Source organism: Cyprinodon tularosa, unplaced genomic scaffold, assembly GCF_016077235.1.
Source record: "Cyprinodon tularosa strain WSP-4 unplaced genomic scaffold, ASM1607723v1 ctg407, whole genome shotgun sequence".
Taxonomy (NCBI): domain Eukaryota; kingdom Metazoa; phylum Chordata; class Actinopteri; order Cyprinodontiformes; family Cyprinodontidae; genus Cyprinodon; species Cyprinodon tularosa.
The window spans coordinates 748,445-766,259 of NW_024039127.1; the positions used below are offsets into that span (position 1 = coordinate 748,445).

Here is a 17,815-nt window from a genome sequence, read left to right on the forward strand (position 1 = left end):
GCTTCCTGCAGCTGACCAACTTTTTGGAGATGCAGATTTCATTTTCCAACAGGACTTGGCACCTGCACACAGTGCCAAAGCTACCAGTACCTGGTTGAAGGACCATGGTATCCCTGTTCTTAATTGGCCAGCAAACTCTCCTGACCTTAACCCCATAGAAAATCTATGGGGTATTGTGAAGAAGAAGATGCAATACACCAGACCCAACAATTCAGAAGAGCTAAAAGCCACTATTAGAGCAACCTGGGCTATCATAACACCTGAGCAGTGCCACAGACTGATCGACTCCATGCCACGCCGCATTGCTGCAGTAATACAGGCCAAAGGAGGCCCAACTAAATACTGAGTGCTGTACATGCTCATACTTTTCATGTTCATACTTTTCAGTTGGCCAACATTTCTATAAATCCTTTGTTTTTATTGGTCTTCAGTAATATTCTAATTTTCTGATATGATGAATTTGAGATTTTCATTTGTTGTCATTTGTAATCATCAAAATTAAACAAAATAAACATCTGAAATATATGAGTTTGTATGTAATGTATGAATATAATATACAAGTTTCACTTTTTAAATGGAATTACTGAAATCAATCTACTTTTTCATGATATTCTAATTTTATGACCAGCACCTGTAGATAATGGGAAAGGTTTTGCAGTTCTATGGTAGTAGAACAAAAGGCAAGGTTCTGTGGAATTGTCAACTGCCCAAGGAGAAATTTTTGATCAAATGCTAACAGCTTTAAAGATAATTAGAAATCAAATACTGGAAAATTAGCTCAAACAAAGTCCTCTTCTTCTCCATAAAAAAAAGGAAAAAAAATCATCAAATAAATAAATGTAATCTAACAAAAACTTCCAACTGTTTTTAATATTCTTTTTTTGTTTCTGCATTTTTTATTTTATTAATTAATTTATTTATTTATTTTATATATTTATTTTTTTTTCCTACTTGCTTTGATTCTGTTTTATCTTCCTGTATTTTAATCATGTAAAGCACTTTGCATTGTCTTTGTACTGAATTGTGCTATACAAATAAATTTGCCTTGCCTTGCCTTTTTCTCTTTCCATTTAAGTTCCTTCGAATTGTTAGTGATCGGTGTGTACAGTTAAATCTTTTCTATGTTTTTGTTTTTTTTAGTGTAAAATGTCTTAGAAGGGAACAATCACTTAAGGTTCACAGTTTTTCTTTTTTGCCTTTTTAGTGAAATAAGCTCAAGCAGACAGTGAAAGTGTTATGCAAGTTGGGCAATGATGAGCAAAATGAAAGCTGTTAGTCATTTTTATTCAAACATGATAGTTTTTCCACAGTTTTTGGTTTTAATCTGGTTGGAAGTTATGTTGGGAACATAAGGAACAATCAGATTTTATGTGTTGTCTTCTCAATTCAGAGGGCCCCAAATTTCCTAGAACCGCCCCTGACCACTGAAGGCGCATAAACCAGAAAGAAGAGAACAGAAGCTGAAAGGATGAGCCATGAACCAGTTTCACTGACTAAATGGTTTCCAGTTGGAACCTCCGCTGCTCCTGACAGACCTCTCCAGGTTCTGCCTTCCTGTCTGGAGCCTATTGCAGCTTTCTGAGCCCAATCCCCGCTGAGCTCCTCTTCTGCTTTCAACAAGAACTGTTTACATAATTAATGCACAATTACCGCGTGACGTCACCGGGGTAACCAGCGGCTGAAAGCTGGATGCGGCTCAGAGCGAGCTGGTCCTCACAGGGACACGCATCAGCGGACAGGTGGACAGGGACAGGTGGACAGTCCTCCGCCTGCAGGAGGAGCAGCAGGAGCTGATATCTGGGAGCGCAGCGCGGCTCATCTCTGTGGACTGAACGGATCGGCCCAGTCAGAGGTACTAACTTTATTTATTCTTCCTTTATTTAAATAAAAACTGAATAAAACTGTTAATTAAATTAATCATCAAGATAGACATTAATATTGAAAGCTGTTTGCAGCAGATTGATCAGTTTTAAACAGATTTAGTTGAGACTTCTGAGCATCACCTCAGTCAGGGGCGGATTGAGGAAATATGGGGCCCTAAGCAAAGACAGGCAGGGGGCCCCTCTGAATGGAGAAGACAACACATAGAACAGCCCCATTCTCCAGATATAGAAATGTTAATAGAATAGACATCCATTATCTGTTCTAGGTTGTGTCCCTCTCTTCTTGTCCCCTTTCTTCTTGTTTTCCTCTCTATGTTTTGTACTCAGCTGACTTTTCATGCTGTCTCTAAAGGAATGAAAGATTTTTTCCAAGCACTAAGCTCACTTAGCTGATTGCTCCTTCCTGTGTTTCCAAAAAGGCCAAAGTAAATAACCCAGTCCTTCTTTTCACTGTAGACAAGCCATGATCTGCTTATCTGTTCTCCATTTTTCATTTGGATGAAATAATAGCTGCATGAATCATGACAGCAGACAAGATAGAGGAGAGCAGGAGGCGGGGTTACCAATCTACTCGCTCTGGAGAGCAGAGTTCGCTGCTTTTAGATGTTGTCTCCAAAGTCTCCAGTAGCAGAAAAAAGTCTCTAGATTTGGCGCTAGGAGCTTTTTAGAAATCAAAGTGCTAGAGGGGTCTGAAAAGTGGCTAAATATAGCGACTAAAGCGCTAAGTTGGCAACACTGCTCTTTGCATGGTTTGTTTTCAAATGGTTTGCTGCTGTCTGTTTGGACCTCTCTTAACATGTGCAGCAAATGGACTGATCCAATATGGTGGACACTGAAGGGGGGGGGCTGAGACACACTTAATATTATCAGCGTTCTGATGGCATTTCAGCCAAAGGATTTTGATCAAAAACATCATTAATGTGCAAAAATAAGGAATAGTTGTATTAATCATAGATGTAACCAGAGTTTTATAGGGCCCCCAGAAACTTGGGGCCCTATAAAAGGCAAGGAACATCTAACTGCCATGATTCTTAATCAGGTCCTGCAAACAGAACAGTTCTAAAATCAGAACCTTTTCTGAAACATAACTTGGACCCTAATGAGGAAAGATGAATGACTGCTGTCAGTGCTGCCATGGTAACGGTGATGGGACCTAAAGGTGAATCTTGGGGGACTCCATTTCTGATTAACAGAACAGTTCTAAAAAAAAAAAATCCCCAAATTCTTTGATCAAACCAACTTCAGAACCGGGTGATGAACCCGGTCCCTTTAGGACCCAGTAAACATGCCTCATCATGTGACTCATGATGTCATCATCTGCTTTTATGTTCAATAACTAAAGTTGAAATGAATCTCACGGTTTCCGCTGCTTGGTTAATGTCTCCTCAGGTGTCCATAGAGGCATGAAGGCTCCATGCTGAATATCACCTCAGGATGACATCATCAGGCCCCGCCCTTCGCCCCGTCTATCCAAATGGTCCCTCTGCCCTGTGGCCCCGCCTCCTGCTGCCTCTGTGGGTGTGGATCGGTGAGCCGGGGGTCCAGGTGAGGGCCTCTCACCAGCACATCCTCCCCCACTCCATAAAGTTACCTGGTGACATCACCCTGGGGGGCTTGTTCCCCATCCACTCCCGCGGCCCCCACGGGGTGAACTGCGGTGAGCTGAAGAAGGAGAAGGGGATCCACCGCATGGAAGCCATGCTGTACGCCCTGGATCAGATCAACAGTGACCCTGATCTGCTCCCCAACATCACGCTGGGGGCCCGGATCTTGGACACCTGCTCCAGGGACACCTACGCCCTCGAACAGTCGCTCACCTTTGTTCAGGCGCTGATCCAGAAGGACACGTCGGACATTCGTTGCTCCAACGGCGAGCCACCCCTCATTCGAAAACCGGAGAAGGTGGTGGGCGTGATCGGAGCGTCGGCCAGCTCCGTGTCCATCATGGTGGCCAACATCCTGCGCCTGTTTGAGGTGAGAGACAGAGAGATTAGAATAAGAGACAAGAAAGACAGACGGGACAGCTATGAGAGAGACAGACAGGTCAGACAGAAAGAGAGAGAGACAGAAGGAAGACAAGAGTGGAGAGACAGGAAAAAGACACACAGGGAGACGAGTTAGAGAGACTGGTAGGTTTGAGAAAGTTAGGTGATGGACAGACAGGTGGTTTAAAATCCTATGAATCATCAGCGGGACGGAACAATTCCTCCCCGCTGGAATCAACATTAGAGCTCAGAGATCAACCTGATGAACCTCATCAGGAGAACGTCGAGTGAAATGAAGAAAGAACCCAGTGGAGAACAGTAGAAACCAGTAGATAAATCTGGATGTTTGATAGATGTGAGGCTTTTAACAATAGCTCAAGCTTCCTCCTCCTCCGATGATGATGATGATGAGGTGGTGGGTGTCTAACGACGGCTGCTTGTTAATGAGGACTCTGTTAATCACTCTGTGTGTTAATGTGATGAAGCTCTGACCCACTTTGAGCTGAGCTGTTATACAACATTAATCGGTCTGAGTGTTCCCAGTCTCCTCAGCTCCACCAGCATTTCCACTCTAAAGAGTTCACTGGGTTCTGGTTCTGAATCCCTGTGTAAATCAGATACCTCAGGTGAGCTACGCCTCTACGGCTCCGGAGCTCAGCGACAACAACCGCTACGACTTCTTCTCGCGGGTGGTTCCTCCGGACTCGTACCAGGCTCAGGCCATGCTGGACATCGTCAAAGCTCTGGGCTGGAACTACGTCTCTACACTGGCCTCAGAGGGGAACTATGGAGAGAGTGGAGTGGAGGCCTTCATGCAGATCTCCAGAGAGGCTGGTAGGGATACGCTCGCCTGTCTCCACTTGTCTCTAACTCCTTTGTCTCCCAAGACTCTAACTCCTGTCTCTCCCATGTCTCTGACCTGTTTGTGTCTCTACCAGGTGGGGTGTGCATCGCTCAGTCCGTGAAGATTCCTCGGGAGCCGACTGCTGGGGAGTTTGATAAGATCATCAAACGCCTGATGGAGACGAGTAACGCCAGAGGAGTGATCATCTTTGCCAACGAGGACGACATCAAGTAAAAAGCAGTGGAGGTCAACTCTGGTTGGGCAGGACTGGCCACATTACTGCACCCTGACTCCTCCCTCTCTTTGGTAGGCGTGTTCTAGAAGCGGCGAGGCAGGCTAACCTGACGGGACACTTCCTGTTTGTTGGGTCGGACAGCTGGGGAGCCAAAAGCTCACCAATCGCGGAGCTAGAAGACGTTGCAGAGGGAGCTGTTACCATCCTGCCCAAGCGGGCCTCCATTGACGGTAGAACCAAACAGACCACATGAAGGATCCTGGAGTATAATTCTCTGAGGGTTCTAACCAATTGTTCCTGTTCTACAGGCTTTGATCAGTACTTCATGTCTCGCTCATTGGAGAACAACCGCAGGAACATCTGGTTTGCTGAGTTCTGGGAGGACGACTTCAGGTGCAAACTGACCCATCCTGGATTGAAACTGGACCCAGACAAGAAGAAATGCACAGGTAACCGCAGGCGCGTGTGGAGGTGTAGAACGATTCAGGTGTTACCCAGTTTAGTGTTACAGTGCGTGTTTGCAGGTGGGGAGCGGATTGGTCGGGACTCCTCCTACGAGCAGGAAGGAAAGGTCCAGTTTGTGATCGATGCAGTCTACGCCGTTGCTTATGCTTTACACAATATGCACCAGGACCTGTGTCCCAACAGCTACGGGGTCTGCAGCAGCATGGACCCTGTGGAGGGACGCCTGCTTCTGGACTACATCAGAGCCGTCAACTTCAATGGTACGAAAAAAAGGACAGACGGACGGGGGGCAGACAGATGGACAGACAGACCAAAGGACAGACAGGGGGACAGACAGACAGACAGATCAATGGACAGACAGGGGGACAGAAGGATGAACAGATCAAAGGACAGACGAGGGGACAGACAGACAGACAGATCAATGGAAAGACAGGGGGACAGACAGACAAACAGATCAATGGACAGACAGGGGGACAGACAGACAGACAGATCAATGGACAGACAGGGGGACAGACAGACAGACAGATCAATGGACAGACAGGGGGACAGACAGACAGACAGATCAATGGACAGACAGGGGGACAGACAGACAGACAGATCAATGGACAGACAGGGGGACAGACAGACAGACAGATCAATGGACAGACAAGCGGACAGACAGACAGACAGACAGATCAATGGACAGACAGGGGGACAGACGGATGAACAGATCAAAGGATAGACGAGGGAACAGACAGACAGACAGACAGACCAATGGACAGATGAGGGGACAGACAGATGGACAAACCAATGGACAGACAGGGGGACAGACAGATGGACAGACCGATGGGCAGACAGGGGGACAGACAGACTAACAGATCAATGGACAGATGAGGGGCAGACAGACAGACAAACCAATGGACAGACAGGGGACAGACAGACGAACAGATCAAAGGACAGACGAGGGAACAGACAGACAGACAGACCAATGGACAGATGAGGGGACAGACAGATGGACATACCAATGGACAGACAGGGGGACAGACAGATGGACAGACCAATGGACAGACAGGGGGACAGACAGATGGGCAGACCAATGGACAGATGAGGGGACAGACAGATGGACAGACCAATGGACAGACAGGGGGACAGACAGATGGACATACCAATGGACAGACAAGGGGACAGACAGATGGACAGACCAATGGGCAGACAGATGGACACACAGATGGACAGACTGATGGGCAGACAAGGGGACAGACAGACTGACAGATCAATGGACAGATTGGGGGCAGACAGACAGACAGACAAACCAATGGGCAGACAGACGGACTGACCAATGGACAGACAGGGGGACAGACAGATGGGGGGTAGACAGACGGACAGACCAATGGACAGACAGGGGGGCAGACAGACGGACAGACCAATGGACAGACAGGGGGGAAGACAGACGGACAGACAGGGGGACAGACCAATGGACAGTTCGGGGGGCAGACAGACTGACTGACCAATGGACAGACGGGGGGGCAGACAGAAGCTTGGAGACAGAATGGTGCAGTACAGACAGATGGAGGTGATAGAGAGTGGACCGCAGTCGGCCAACAGCTGCTCTTTATTCGTCCATCGATAGCATTCTGCCATCTGGCCAAGCAGCTCTAATTGAGTTGAGATCTGCTTCTGCTAATATTTTTTTTTCTTTCCACTGTCGCCGCATCCTTATTAAAATTCATGCATTGCTTCAAAGTTTATGAATTAATTACTTTGTTCCTTTAATAATTGAACTTTATTGATCTCACATTGGAGAAATTTAACTCTGCATTTTAATCCCTCCCCTTGGAGAGCAGTAGGCTGCCATTGTGCGGCGCCCAGGAAGCAATCAGGGGGTTAAAGGGCATGCTCAGAGAGCCAGAGTGGCAGTCTGTGGGAGTGGGTTTAGAACTCACAACCTCAAGGTTCCAAACTCTTACCACAAGGCCACCACTCCCCACTCCTTTGAAGTGAAATTGACTTGGTTCTATGGAATTTTATCATCAGGTTTCATGTTTGGATTGTTCTGAGTCTATGGCTCTATGTATGAACTGGATCTGTTTATGTCGTAAACCACATTTGGTGGGAAAGTGGGTAGCGCTGCAGCAGAAAGGGATTGATTCCAGACACGAGTTCTTTACGTTTGAAGTTTGCATGTTCTCCCTGTGCATGTGTGGGTTCTCTCTTGTACATCGGTTTCCTCCCACAATCCAAAAATATGACTTTTAGTTTTAGTTGGTTTCTCTACAATCTCCTTAAGTGTGTGTGTGCATGGTTGTGTGTCTCTGTGTTGCCCTGTGACAGACTGGGGACTTGTCCAGAGGGGACCCTGCCTTGCCCATAGACTGCTAGAGATCGGCAGCTTAGGCATTGGATCTTTAATGGTGGCTCTGATGCTCACTAGGCCTCCCTCTCTGCGCTTACCGTATATTCTGTGGTTACCAGATTTAGGGTGAAATCCACCACTCATGTTGAGTAGCTTCCATGTTTAACATGGCCGGAATTTCCTCCTTCGACCAACCTTTTATCCCAGAAGGTTATCCGATTACTGCCAAGGCATAGTTGTTGATTGCCTGGACCTTGTTCTTACCATTGAGCTGATTTCTCACTACTTGCAATACCTGCGGTATTCCATGGTACTTGTATCTCCCTTCTACATTTGCTATTCTCTTTTTTGGGAGGGTGATCACCTCTATTTGCATTACCTTCCCTCTCTTTGACACCATCCAGCCACAGTTCTCCAGTCAGAATGACAGTCCATCGTCCCAGCTGTAGATCCTGGTGGTGTGGATCAGCGAGTCAATGTCTGGTTCACTCTTAGCATACAGCTTGATATCATCCATGTACAGGATATGGCGTTTTAAGGAGCACTTTAAGCCTAGTCCTAAAAGTAGAGAGTGTCTAAGACTCTGATAACTAAGATCTGTCTCCCATGAAAGTGATTGAATTTATCCAGCTGTCCAGTTCTGCTCAGGAGAAGCTGTAAAGTTGAGTGGAAACACCTGGACAGGTAACTACTTACTGGTAGACGCTCCGTTCCAGTTCCCCCAGTAAAACCACCATCTGTTTCTTTATTTCCAACAGGAAGTGCAGGAACGAGTGTTCTGTTCAACGAAAATGGAGATGCTCCTGGACGCTACGACATTTTCCAGTTTCAGATGACCAACCACAGCCACCCCGGTTACCACGTCATCGGCCAATGGACCAATAACCTGAGACTCAATGTAAGACGACGCCTGTGTGAAGAAAGTCAGACGGATGGAGTTCAGCTTCCTGATTTACCGTGTGTGTCTGCAGCTGGAGGAGATGCAGTGGTCTGGAGGAGACAAAACCGTTCCAGAGTCCATCTGTAGCTTCCCCTGTAAGCCCGGAGAAAGGAAGAAGATGGTGAAGGGAGTTCCCTGCTGCTGGCACTGTGAGGTACCTGAAGCATTCACTCCATCTTCACCAAACCGAACTTTTCAGGGATTAGAGAAGATGAACAATTGAAAGATAGAAAAGTGATTATAGATAGGGGTGGATGTCACCATCCCCACCCAGATCTTTGCTTACCTGACATGTTTCTGACCTGCCTGCAGCTCTGTGATGGATACCAGTACCAACTGGATGAGTTCACCTGTGAGACCTGTCCAAAGGACATGCGCCCCGTCCCCAACAGAACGGCCTGTTGTCCGACGCCCATCATCAAGCTGGAGTGGAACTCTCCCTGGGCATTAGTGCCCGCCTCCCTCGCCATGCTCGGTATCCTAGCAACCAGTGCTGTGGTGATAACATTTATTCGCTTTAACGACACACCGATTGTCAGGGCGTCAGGAAGAGAGCTGAGCTACGTCCTCCTAACAGGTGGGTTCAGAAACTCATTCCCAAAGGTTGAGATTAACAGTAATGTGGATGACATCATTAGCATAGAAGGCATCTTCAGCACTGTGAGTGACATCATCGACACTGTGTGACATCAACAGCTGCACATATGACATCATCAGCATTGTGAGTGACTTCATCAGTATTATGTGACATCATCTTCAGTAAGGGTGACCTGCTGTCTCTCTCTCTCTCCCAGGTATCTTTCTGATCTACCTGATAACCTTCCTGATGATCGCAGAGCCAGGTGCGGTGGTGTGCGCATTCCGGCGCCTCCTGCTGGGCCTTGGCATGGCCATCACTTACTCCGCCATGTTGACTAAGACCAACCGCATTTACAGGATCTTTGAACAGGGCAAGAAGTCGGTGACTCCTCCCAAATTCATAAGCCCCACCTCTCAACTTGTCATCACATTTATCCTCATTTTTGTCCAGGTAGGTGGACATAGGTCACCTGACCAGCAGGTACCAATGGCAGACGCTCTTTTCGTGTTTTAACCTTCTGGGTTTCTGGCAGGTTCTTGGCGTATTTGTTTGGTTCGGTGTAGTTCCTCCTCACACCATTATCGACTACGAGGAGCTCCGCCCACCAAACCCAGATCTGGCCCGGGGCATCCTGAAGTGCGACATGTCGGACCTGTCCATCATCTGCTGTCTCAGCTACAGCATCGTCCTCATGGTAGCGCAACCAATCAGACTTTAATCTCCTTCAGAGCTCTGGACCGTTATGTTAACATGATGTTCCTCAGAGGTGAATGCCTTAGCGGCACAGCTATTCTTAGGTAAAGCAGGTTTTCCAGATCACAGTGATGAAAAATACCTCAGCATGATGGTTCCACCGCCGTGTCTCATGGTGATGAAGCCTTTAGAGACAGAGATCCAACTGCCTAAAATCAGTAGATGTTTGTCTTGTTATTTATGTAAACCACTGTTCAGCTGATGCCTGCTCTGTTGCTAGGTAACCTGTACGGTTTACGCGGTGAAGAGTCGAGGAGTTCCAGAAACGTTCAACGAGGCAAAGCCCATCGGCTTCACCATGTACACCACCTGCATCGTCTGGCTTGCTTTCGTTCCCATCTTCTTTGGTACTGCTCAGTCCACTGAGAAGGTAAGGGCCAGCAGAACCACAGTTAGACCCAAGCAGAACCTAAGAGGCCTAAAGAAAAACCAAGGACCACAGCTGATCAATGGGACCCAACAGGGACATTAAAGCTGAAGAACCAGGCAGAACCTACAGAACCAGATTAGGTGTTTCTAAATAGAACCCTTTATACCAACTGATGGAAGATCTGCTCTTGTCTGGTTTAGTTCTGGTTCCTGTTAGAGCTCCAGATTCTTCTCTGAGTGGAAGCTGGTTCATGGTCTCTAGGAGACATGAATGAGGTCTTCATAAGTCGCTGCACATGGAAAAAAAGGTGTGGCTGGTTTGTTAGGTCGGCTGGAACCGGCGAGGCATGAGTCTGATAAACTGCAGAGGCCGGATTATACAGATTAGAACCAACACGTAACAAAAGAGATAAAAAGACCAAATTATCAGGAAGGAAACAGCAGGAAGCGGGGGGAAGAGTAGCCTGGGCTGACAAAATAAAAGCCTCTACTCAGGATTAAAGACGGAGAGCAGCAGAAGATCCTGGAGGTTCTGCAGGATGCGTCAGCAGCTGCTCCCAACGTTTCAAAGAGAATAATTAATGGAAACATCAATGAGAGAAGCTGCAAACAACAACAGGTCACATTTGTTCTGAAGCCTGTGGTGCTCCTTCTGCGCTTCAGTGATAAAACGCAGTCCTCATCCTCTCCCTCAGCTCTGGGTGGGTAATGAAGGAGCATTTAGGGAAAGCTTTTTATCTCAGAGAAACACAACAAACAGGGATGGAACAGACCTGCTGATTTGTTAATGTGTTCATATAAAGCAGGGATATGCATAAATAAACACATTAAAAATAAATCTATTCATGAATATACAAATGAATGCATACATGAAAGAATAGTTCACATAATGCATTCATTCATTAATAAATGACTACATGCGTGAATGAAAGCACACAAAGAATATATGAATGCATGAAATAAGAATGAATGAATACATGAATGAATAGATGTGTTGTGATACTTTAAGACGTTTATTGCCCAATCCGGTAGAGGTGGTTAATATTTAATCAGATATTATTTGGGCTGTCATATATTGTCTTAACCTCGTGAGACCATCCTGATCTCGCGAGCTTTCAAGGTTTCACTCGCAGATCAGTCTGGAGACTCTCCGTTGAAGAAAATTTGGAGCCGTTCACCAAACGAACGTCCAATCAGCGTTGGCTTTGAGGCGGGTTGAGGTGTGACGCAACGAGAAGTGCGACAGTTCAGTCTAAAGAACATGGCGGCTTCAGCCGATGAAACTAGCGTTAGCGTGGCTATCGAGCAAGTTTTATGGGAATTACAGAGTATTTCTGCACTGAAAGAAGAGCAAAACACTGCTCTGGAGGCTTTTCTCAGAGGAAAAGATGTTTTTGCTCTTCTCCCGACTGGTTTCAGCAAGAGTTTGATCTATCAATTGGCTCCTCTTCGTCGTCGCTCTGTTAGTACGTCATATGCTTCGTTGATCTGATTGGTTTATTTGGCCCGTCTATCACCAACATAGGCCAATCAGCTAACCAGTACTGTATTTTCGCCCCCTTCCCAAAATTACTTCAACGGAAGGTTTCCAGATGGATATGCGGAGCAAATCCATCTGGAGGAGTCAGGTTAATATTGTCTATGAACACGCCCCCTACTGGCTGTGTGTCAGAACAGCAAATGAAAGAGTGATTCAAGCTCTAATTATGGTCAAACAGTTAATTCTGCACATGGAATAAATTCACCACAACTTCTGTTCAAAATATAAGAATTTATTAACAAAAATCATTCAGTTCCAAGTCAAACATATTTAAGATAAAAACTCTTGACTAAATCTAGAGAAACTCAACTACACTAAGCTATTAGGTAGAAAGCGGGAAAACATGGTTAAAAACCATATTACTGTTTAAGATGGATTTAAGTTTAACTTAAACATTTTGCGATTTGATCAAATTAGCTTTTCACTAATTTAGAGAAATTGGAATGTTTTTAAACCAATTCACAATGTAAACCCATGAGGTGAAGAAAACATTATTTGGCCAAATAAAGTTTTATTTAATTATTTGGAACCAATAACCTTTCTTTACCGTCTTTGAAATAGCTAGCAGAAAATAGACATGAGGATTTTATTAAATTACTTTTGGTAATAATCTGGTAACTGAAATGTAATGAGCATCTGAGGAACACATGAACACTAATGTTATATCTGTGTTTAAACCCTTAATGAAATAAAGCTCGTCCAAGTTTCAACATCAGCTCAAAACATATTCCTGTAGCTTAGCGTAGCATGCGGTCCATCCTGTTAGCTTTGTCTTTACTCATCAGTAAACACTTGAAATGATCAAAATCATCTAAAGACATATTGTTTAATTAGAATCTGTCCCTAACCGTGTCAGACCTGATATCTCTGTTCCTGTCCATTTTGGAAACTTTGAGTTTTCATCCAGCAGCAGCTTAGCAAGGCAGTTCTCACAGCAAAGGGGGGGGGGGGGGGGTTCTTTGTCCCATGCAAACGGCTCCTTCAGGAGACTTTCCCCTCCAGTCACAAGTTCTGTAACTCAGAGAAATGTGTTGCAAACGGTCTGTTTTACAGCAGTCTGGTTCTGAAAAGTCAACCATCATGACTTAGCCTTGGTCAACATGGAGATCTGGGCTTCTAGGCTTGGAGCCTGTGGCTGATAGGGGGAGCAGAGCAAGAAGAAAAAAGTCTCACAGCTGTTTTATGAGCAAAACTGCATCTTCTTCTCCAGCGATCATGTTTAGATGAAATATGGACATCAGAAGCTCAGAGGGAACCAAGCTTTCTCTGCTGCAGCCCCAAAGCTCCGGAACGACCCGCCTCTTCATGTCACTCAGCCTCTTCTCTCACTGTTTCTAAATCTCTGGTCAAAACCCACCTTTTCTCTTTGGATTTTAACACCTAGCAAGACAGTGAGATTTATCTTATTCTTTTATCTTTTTTCAAATTTTATTGATCTGATTGTGTGAATGTTGTTATGTCTAAAATTTAACTAGTTTTATTTTTATCTGAACTGTATTAAAATTTACTGATTTATTTTTTTCTGTACAGCACTTTGGTCAGCTGCAGGGGGAGATTGACCATTAAGCAATACTAGGCAGTTACCCAGGGCCCCAAGTTCCTGGGGACCCAATAAAACTGTTTATATGTATGATTAATACAACTATTCCTTATTTGTGCACATTAATTAAGTTTTTGAAGCCATCAGAGATATATTAAGTGTGTCTCAGCCCCCCCCCCCTTCAGTGTCCACCATATTGGATCAGTCCATTTGCTGCACATGTTCAGAAAGGTCCAAACAGACAGCAGCAAACCATTTGAAAACAAACCATGCAAAGAGCAGTGTTGCCAACTTAGCGCTTTAGTCGCTATATTTAGCCACTTTTCAGACCCCTCTAGCACTTTGATTTCTAAAAAGCTCCTAGCGCCAAATCTAGAGACTTTTTTCTGCTACTGGAGACTGTATGGTTAATACAGCTATTACTTATTTGTGCACATTTGGTGACAACATCTAAAAGCAGCGAACTCTGCTCTCCAGAGCGAGTAGATTGGTAACCCCGCCTCCTGCTCTCCTCTATCTTGTCTGCTGTCATGATTCATGCAGCTATTATTTCATCCAAATGAAAAATGGAGAACAGATAAGCAGATCATGGCTTGTCTACAGTGAAAAGAAGGACTGGGTTATTTACTTTGGCCTTTTTGGAAACACAGGAAGGAGCAATCAGCTAAGTGAGCTTAGTGCTTGGAAAAAATCTTTCATTCCTTTAGAGACAGCATGAAAAGTCAGCTGAGTACAAAACATAGAGAGGAAAACAAGAAGAAAAGGGACAAGAAGAGAGGGACACAACCTAGAACAGATAATGGATGTCTATTCTATTAACATTTATCTATCTGTAGAATGGGGCTGTTCTATGTGTTGTCTTCTCCATTCAGAGGGGCCCCTGCCTGTCTTTGCCTAGGGCCCAACATTTCCTAAATCTGCCCCTGGTTAGCTGTGGTTGTTTTATACGTGCTTAACACATAACAGAACTTATAGCAGGTTCCTCACCGTTCTTCAGATGTTTCTTAGTCTGTTTTAAATGCTCCTTTCAGTCGGTTCTGTCACTTGGGTTCAGTTTGGTCTCCGTCTCCACAGATGTTCATCCAGACGGCCACTCTGACCGTCTCCATGTCCATGAGTGCTTCCGTCTCCCTGGGAATGCTGTACATGCCCAAAGTTTACGTCATCATCTTCCATCCAGAGCAGAACGTCCAGAAGAGGAAGAGGAGCTTCAAGGTGAGATCTCAGAGTTCTGCTTCGGTTCTTCTAGAGGCCTTTCCTCAAGGTTCTGCAGGTTAACTGTCGACTTGCTGCTCTGCAGGCTGTGGTCCAGGCAGCGACGCGGACGGACAACCAGAACGGAGACACCAAGATCGAACCCGACAGAAGCCAGTGATCCAACCATCAAAGGTACAGAACCTCCATCCAGACACTCTGCTCCAGCAGCAGGTCCGTTCACTGCTGGTTCTGGTCCAGGATGGGACCCAAGATTCTATTCTAAAGAGAAGGTTCTGTGTGGAGAACAGGCTGCCTTCTAAAAAAGGATGTAAAACATCTGGAAAATAAACATGTAAATGGGCGTGGCTTCTGGTGGTTGGGGGGGGGGGGGGTTGGGGGCTTATCAGGCTGCTATAGATGCTCATTCCTCCAAAAAAGTTAAAATCAATCCTCTGGACTTTGTTTCCAAGTTTGAAGACATTTCTCTTCCATCCAGGAAGCTTTTTCAATTCAAAATGTCAGAAATAGCGTTTAGTTCCAGGTTTTATAGATTAGCCCAAAAAAGCCTCATTTTGACTTAGAAACATGCAAATTGAAAAACAGATTTTTCTCTGTTAACATAAATGATTTCCTTCACGTTCCTTTCAGACGTTGTTGTGTTTCTTGATGCAGCTTTTTTTGGCTTATTGAAGCGTGATGCTGAAGTCTGACCAGCAGATGGCGCCTCAGAGCTCATCTCACATTCACTGTAACACTGCCCTCTGCTGGTCAGCCGCAGAAGGCATCTGTTCCATTTGTGCGTTGATCTCTGAGAAGGTGGAACACAGAAGTCAAACAGAAGCTGATAGGAAGATGCAGATGTTTCTAATTAATGTGTTTGCTGTTCAACAGGAAGTTCAGCAGCTCTGGTCCAACATGTCCTCCCTGTCTTCTGACAACCAGAGATCACATCCTGAAGCTCAGCAGAACGTCTCAAACATCAACTCTTCATTATTTGGTTCCTTCTTCCTCCAGTTACAGAATCCCAGTCAACAGAACCAGAACCTGTACCATCCTCTGTCATTCTCCCTGTCAATAAACGTGATTTTATCAAATGTTCTTGGAGTGAGTTCTTAACAAAACGAACGACCCTAAGCCATGGTGAGGCTGCTGACTGGCATGCAGTTCACGCATCGTCTTCTTGCTTTCAATTAATAAAACTTCAGGTTCCTGGCTTGCAGAACACTTCACAAAAATGCTAATTTTGACGTTGCCCACTGGCTTAGAACCCATATCAATAACAAAAACCTAGGACAACTAATGACGACGGTCCGTTTCTTTCCGCCACAATCAGCACAACTACTTGTGACTCCATTTAAAACAGATGACGCCACCCACTGTCAATTTTAGGAATTACAGCAAGCAGAAAAATAAACACAAAAACTAAAGTATGGCTCTATTAGTTCTCATGATTGGTTTTTAGTGTTTGGATTGAATTGAAGCGATTTACTGGTTCTGTTTACATCAGAAACTAGAACCGGAGCCTAAGAGTTTATGCTGGAGTGAAACCGGTTCTGGGATAAGTGGACCATCCTGCTCCGGGACTGGACTCTGGCAACCGGGAGGGTCAGGATAATAAACAGAACCAGAGCCATGTAGTAACAGAGTTCTGACAACTCCATTTCAAATCGCAATGGTGACACATGGAGTTCAGTAGCTCGATGAAAGTTAGCCGCTCACGCTAGCATCGTCATACATGTTAGCATAGCATGCAGTAGAAAATGATACAGTAATAGCCATTCAAAATGTCCCCACTTTCCTTGATGGGTCATTGGCTGGACCCCTGAGATTCCTTTTTAAACATCAATCTTTGTACTAAAATATTCTTTCTGTCATGATTTATGGACATTAAGATCTAAAGAACAGCGCCATCTCCTGGTCAGACCCTGTAATTCAGTGAAAGGTTGGATTCAGTAAAAAAAATATGCAAGATGGGGTCACTGCAGTGGCTGGAAGTTGGGAACTGGGAAGCGTCATCACTGATTGTACAAAAAACACTTTCACATCTATAAACGTCATGTATGTCACCTGAATATGATTGAAACGGGCTTTAACGGGATTATTTCCAGCTCAGGTATCTGTCGCCCTCTGCTGGCTGACAGCAGGAACTACAGAGATCTGATCAATGATCAAACATTTCATTCTTATTTATCGTTATTTTGTGAAGTTAAAACAAGCTTTTATTTTTTTTACAGGTATTGTTCTCTTATTTGATTGAATAAGTTGGAAACATTTTACAATCCTTTAACAGTGTAATAAATCCATGTATATTACATGAACATCATCAACTGATCACTTTTGGCTCATCTGTATTATTCTGCTCCATTAACACATTAATTTTATTATGATGAATTTGTATAATATGTTATATTACATTATTTATAGACTTCATTGACTTCATATTGACTATGCAATGTGATTGACCTATTTTTTTTAGAAGTTAAAGTTAATCTACTGATGCTATGAAACAGCCAGTCTGTCAAAGTGATTAATTTATCTTTTTTTTTTTTTTTTTTTTTTTACTCATAAGTCCCCCTGAAAATGAGAACATCATCGTTGTTCGATGCTGTAGCTCACAGATTGTTTACATTGATATTGATCTAACTAGGGAGTACCAATATGGCGACCGGTGGCTTCACTTCCACCCCGTACTACTGACACTGGATTACCGGAACAGGTTTGGGACCGGATCTAGATCAGCTATGGCTTTATGGCAGGCCGATTTATCATAAATTCAGCTTTACCACACTTCATGTTCAGGATATCTTGAATCGATTTTTGACTAGATGTAGTAGTTAATTATGATATCCGTTATTAATGTTTAGACTAAGCAAAGTTCTAATTTCAGATATCTCTAATTCAATTCTGACTAGTCGGAATGACGTCAGATTTTCCATCCATTTTTATGGAGTCTCCAGTTTAAAGTATCTGCAAAACATTACTGACTATCTGAAAGGTATATTTCAGATATCAACAATTGAATTATGACTATTCATAAATTCAATTTGAGATATGATAGCTCACTTTATGTTCTGACAAGTCATAAATCAAATTAAAGATATCTCAAATAACCTTCTTATTCAAGATACCTTGAATGTATTTTAAGATATCTT

General features: G+C 44.4%; 1 protein-coding gene across 1 annotated transcript; it reads left to right on the top strand.

The window, feature by feature from the left end:
- The first annotated feature begins 1,642 nt into the window (after positions 1–1,642).
- Positions 1,643–15,758, top strand: grm6a (glutamate receptor, metabotropic 6a). Its single transcript, XM_038298369.1, has 16 exons — positions 1,643–1,852; positions 3,273–3,857; positions 4,486–4,702; positions 4,807–4,942; positions 5,023–5,177; positions 5,256–5,396; positions 5,472–5,672; positions 8,503–8,642; positions 8,716–8,838; positions 8,997–9,261; positions 9,479–9,714; positions 9,797–9,958; positions 10,238–10,387; positions 14,541–14,681; positions 14,767–14,855; positions 15,555–15,758. Exons 2-15 carry the CDS (start codon positions 3,318–3,320, stop codon positions 14,839–14,841), a joined length of 2,682 nt encoding a protein of 893 aa, XP_038154297.1. The 5' UTR covers positions 1,643–1,852; positions 3,273–3,317; the 3' UTR covers positions 14,842–14,855; positions 15,555–15,758.
- The last annotated feature ends 2,057 nt before the right edge of the window (positions 15,759–17,815 follow it).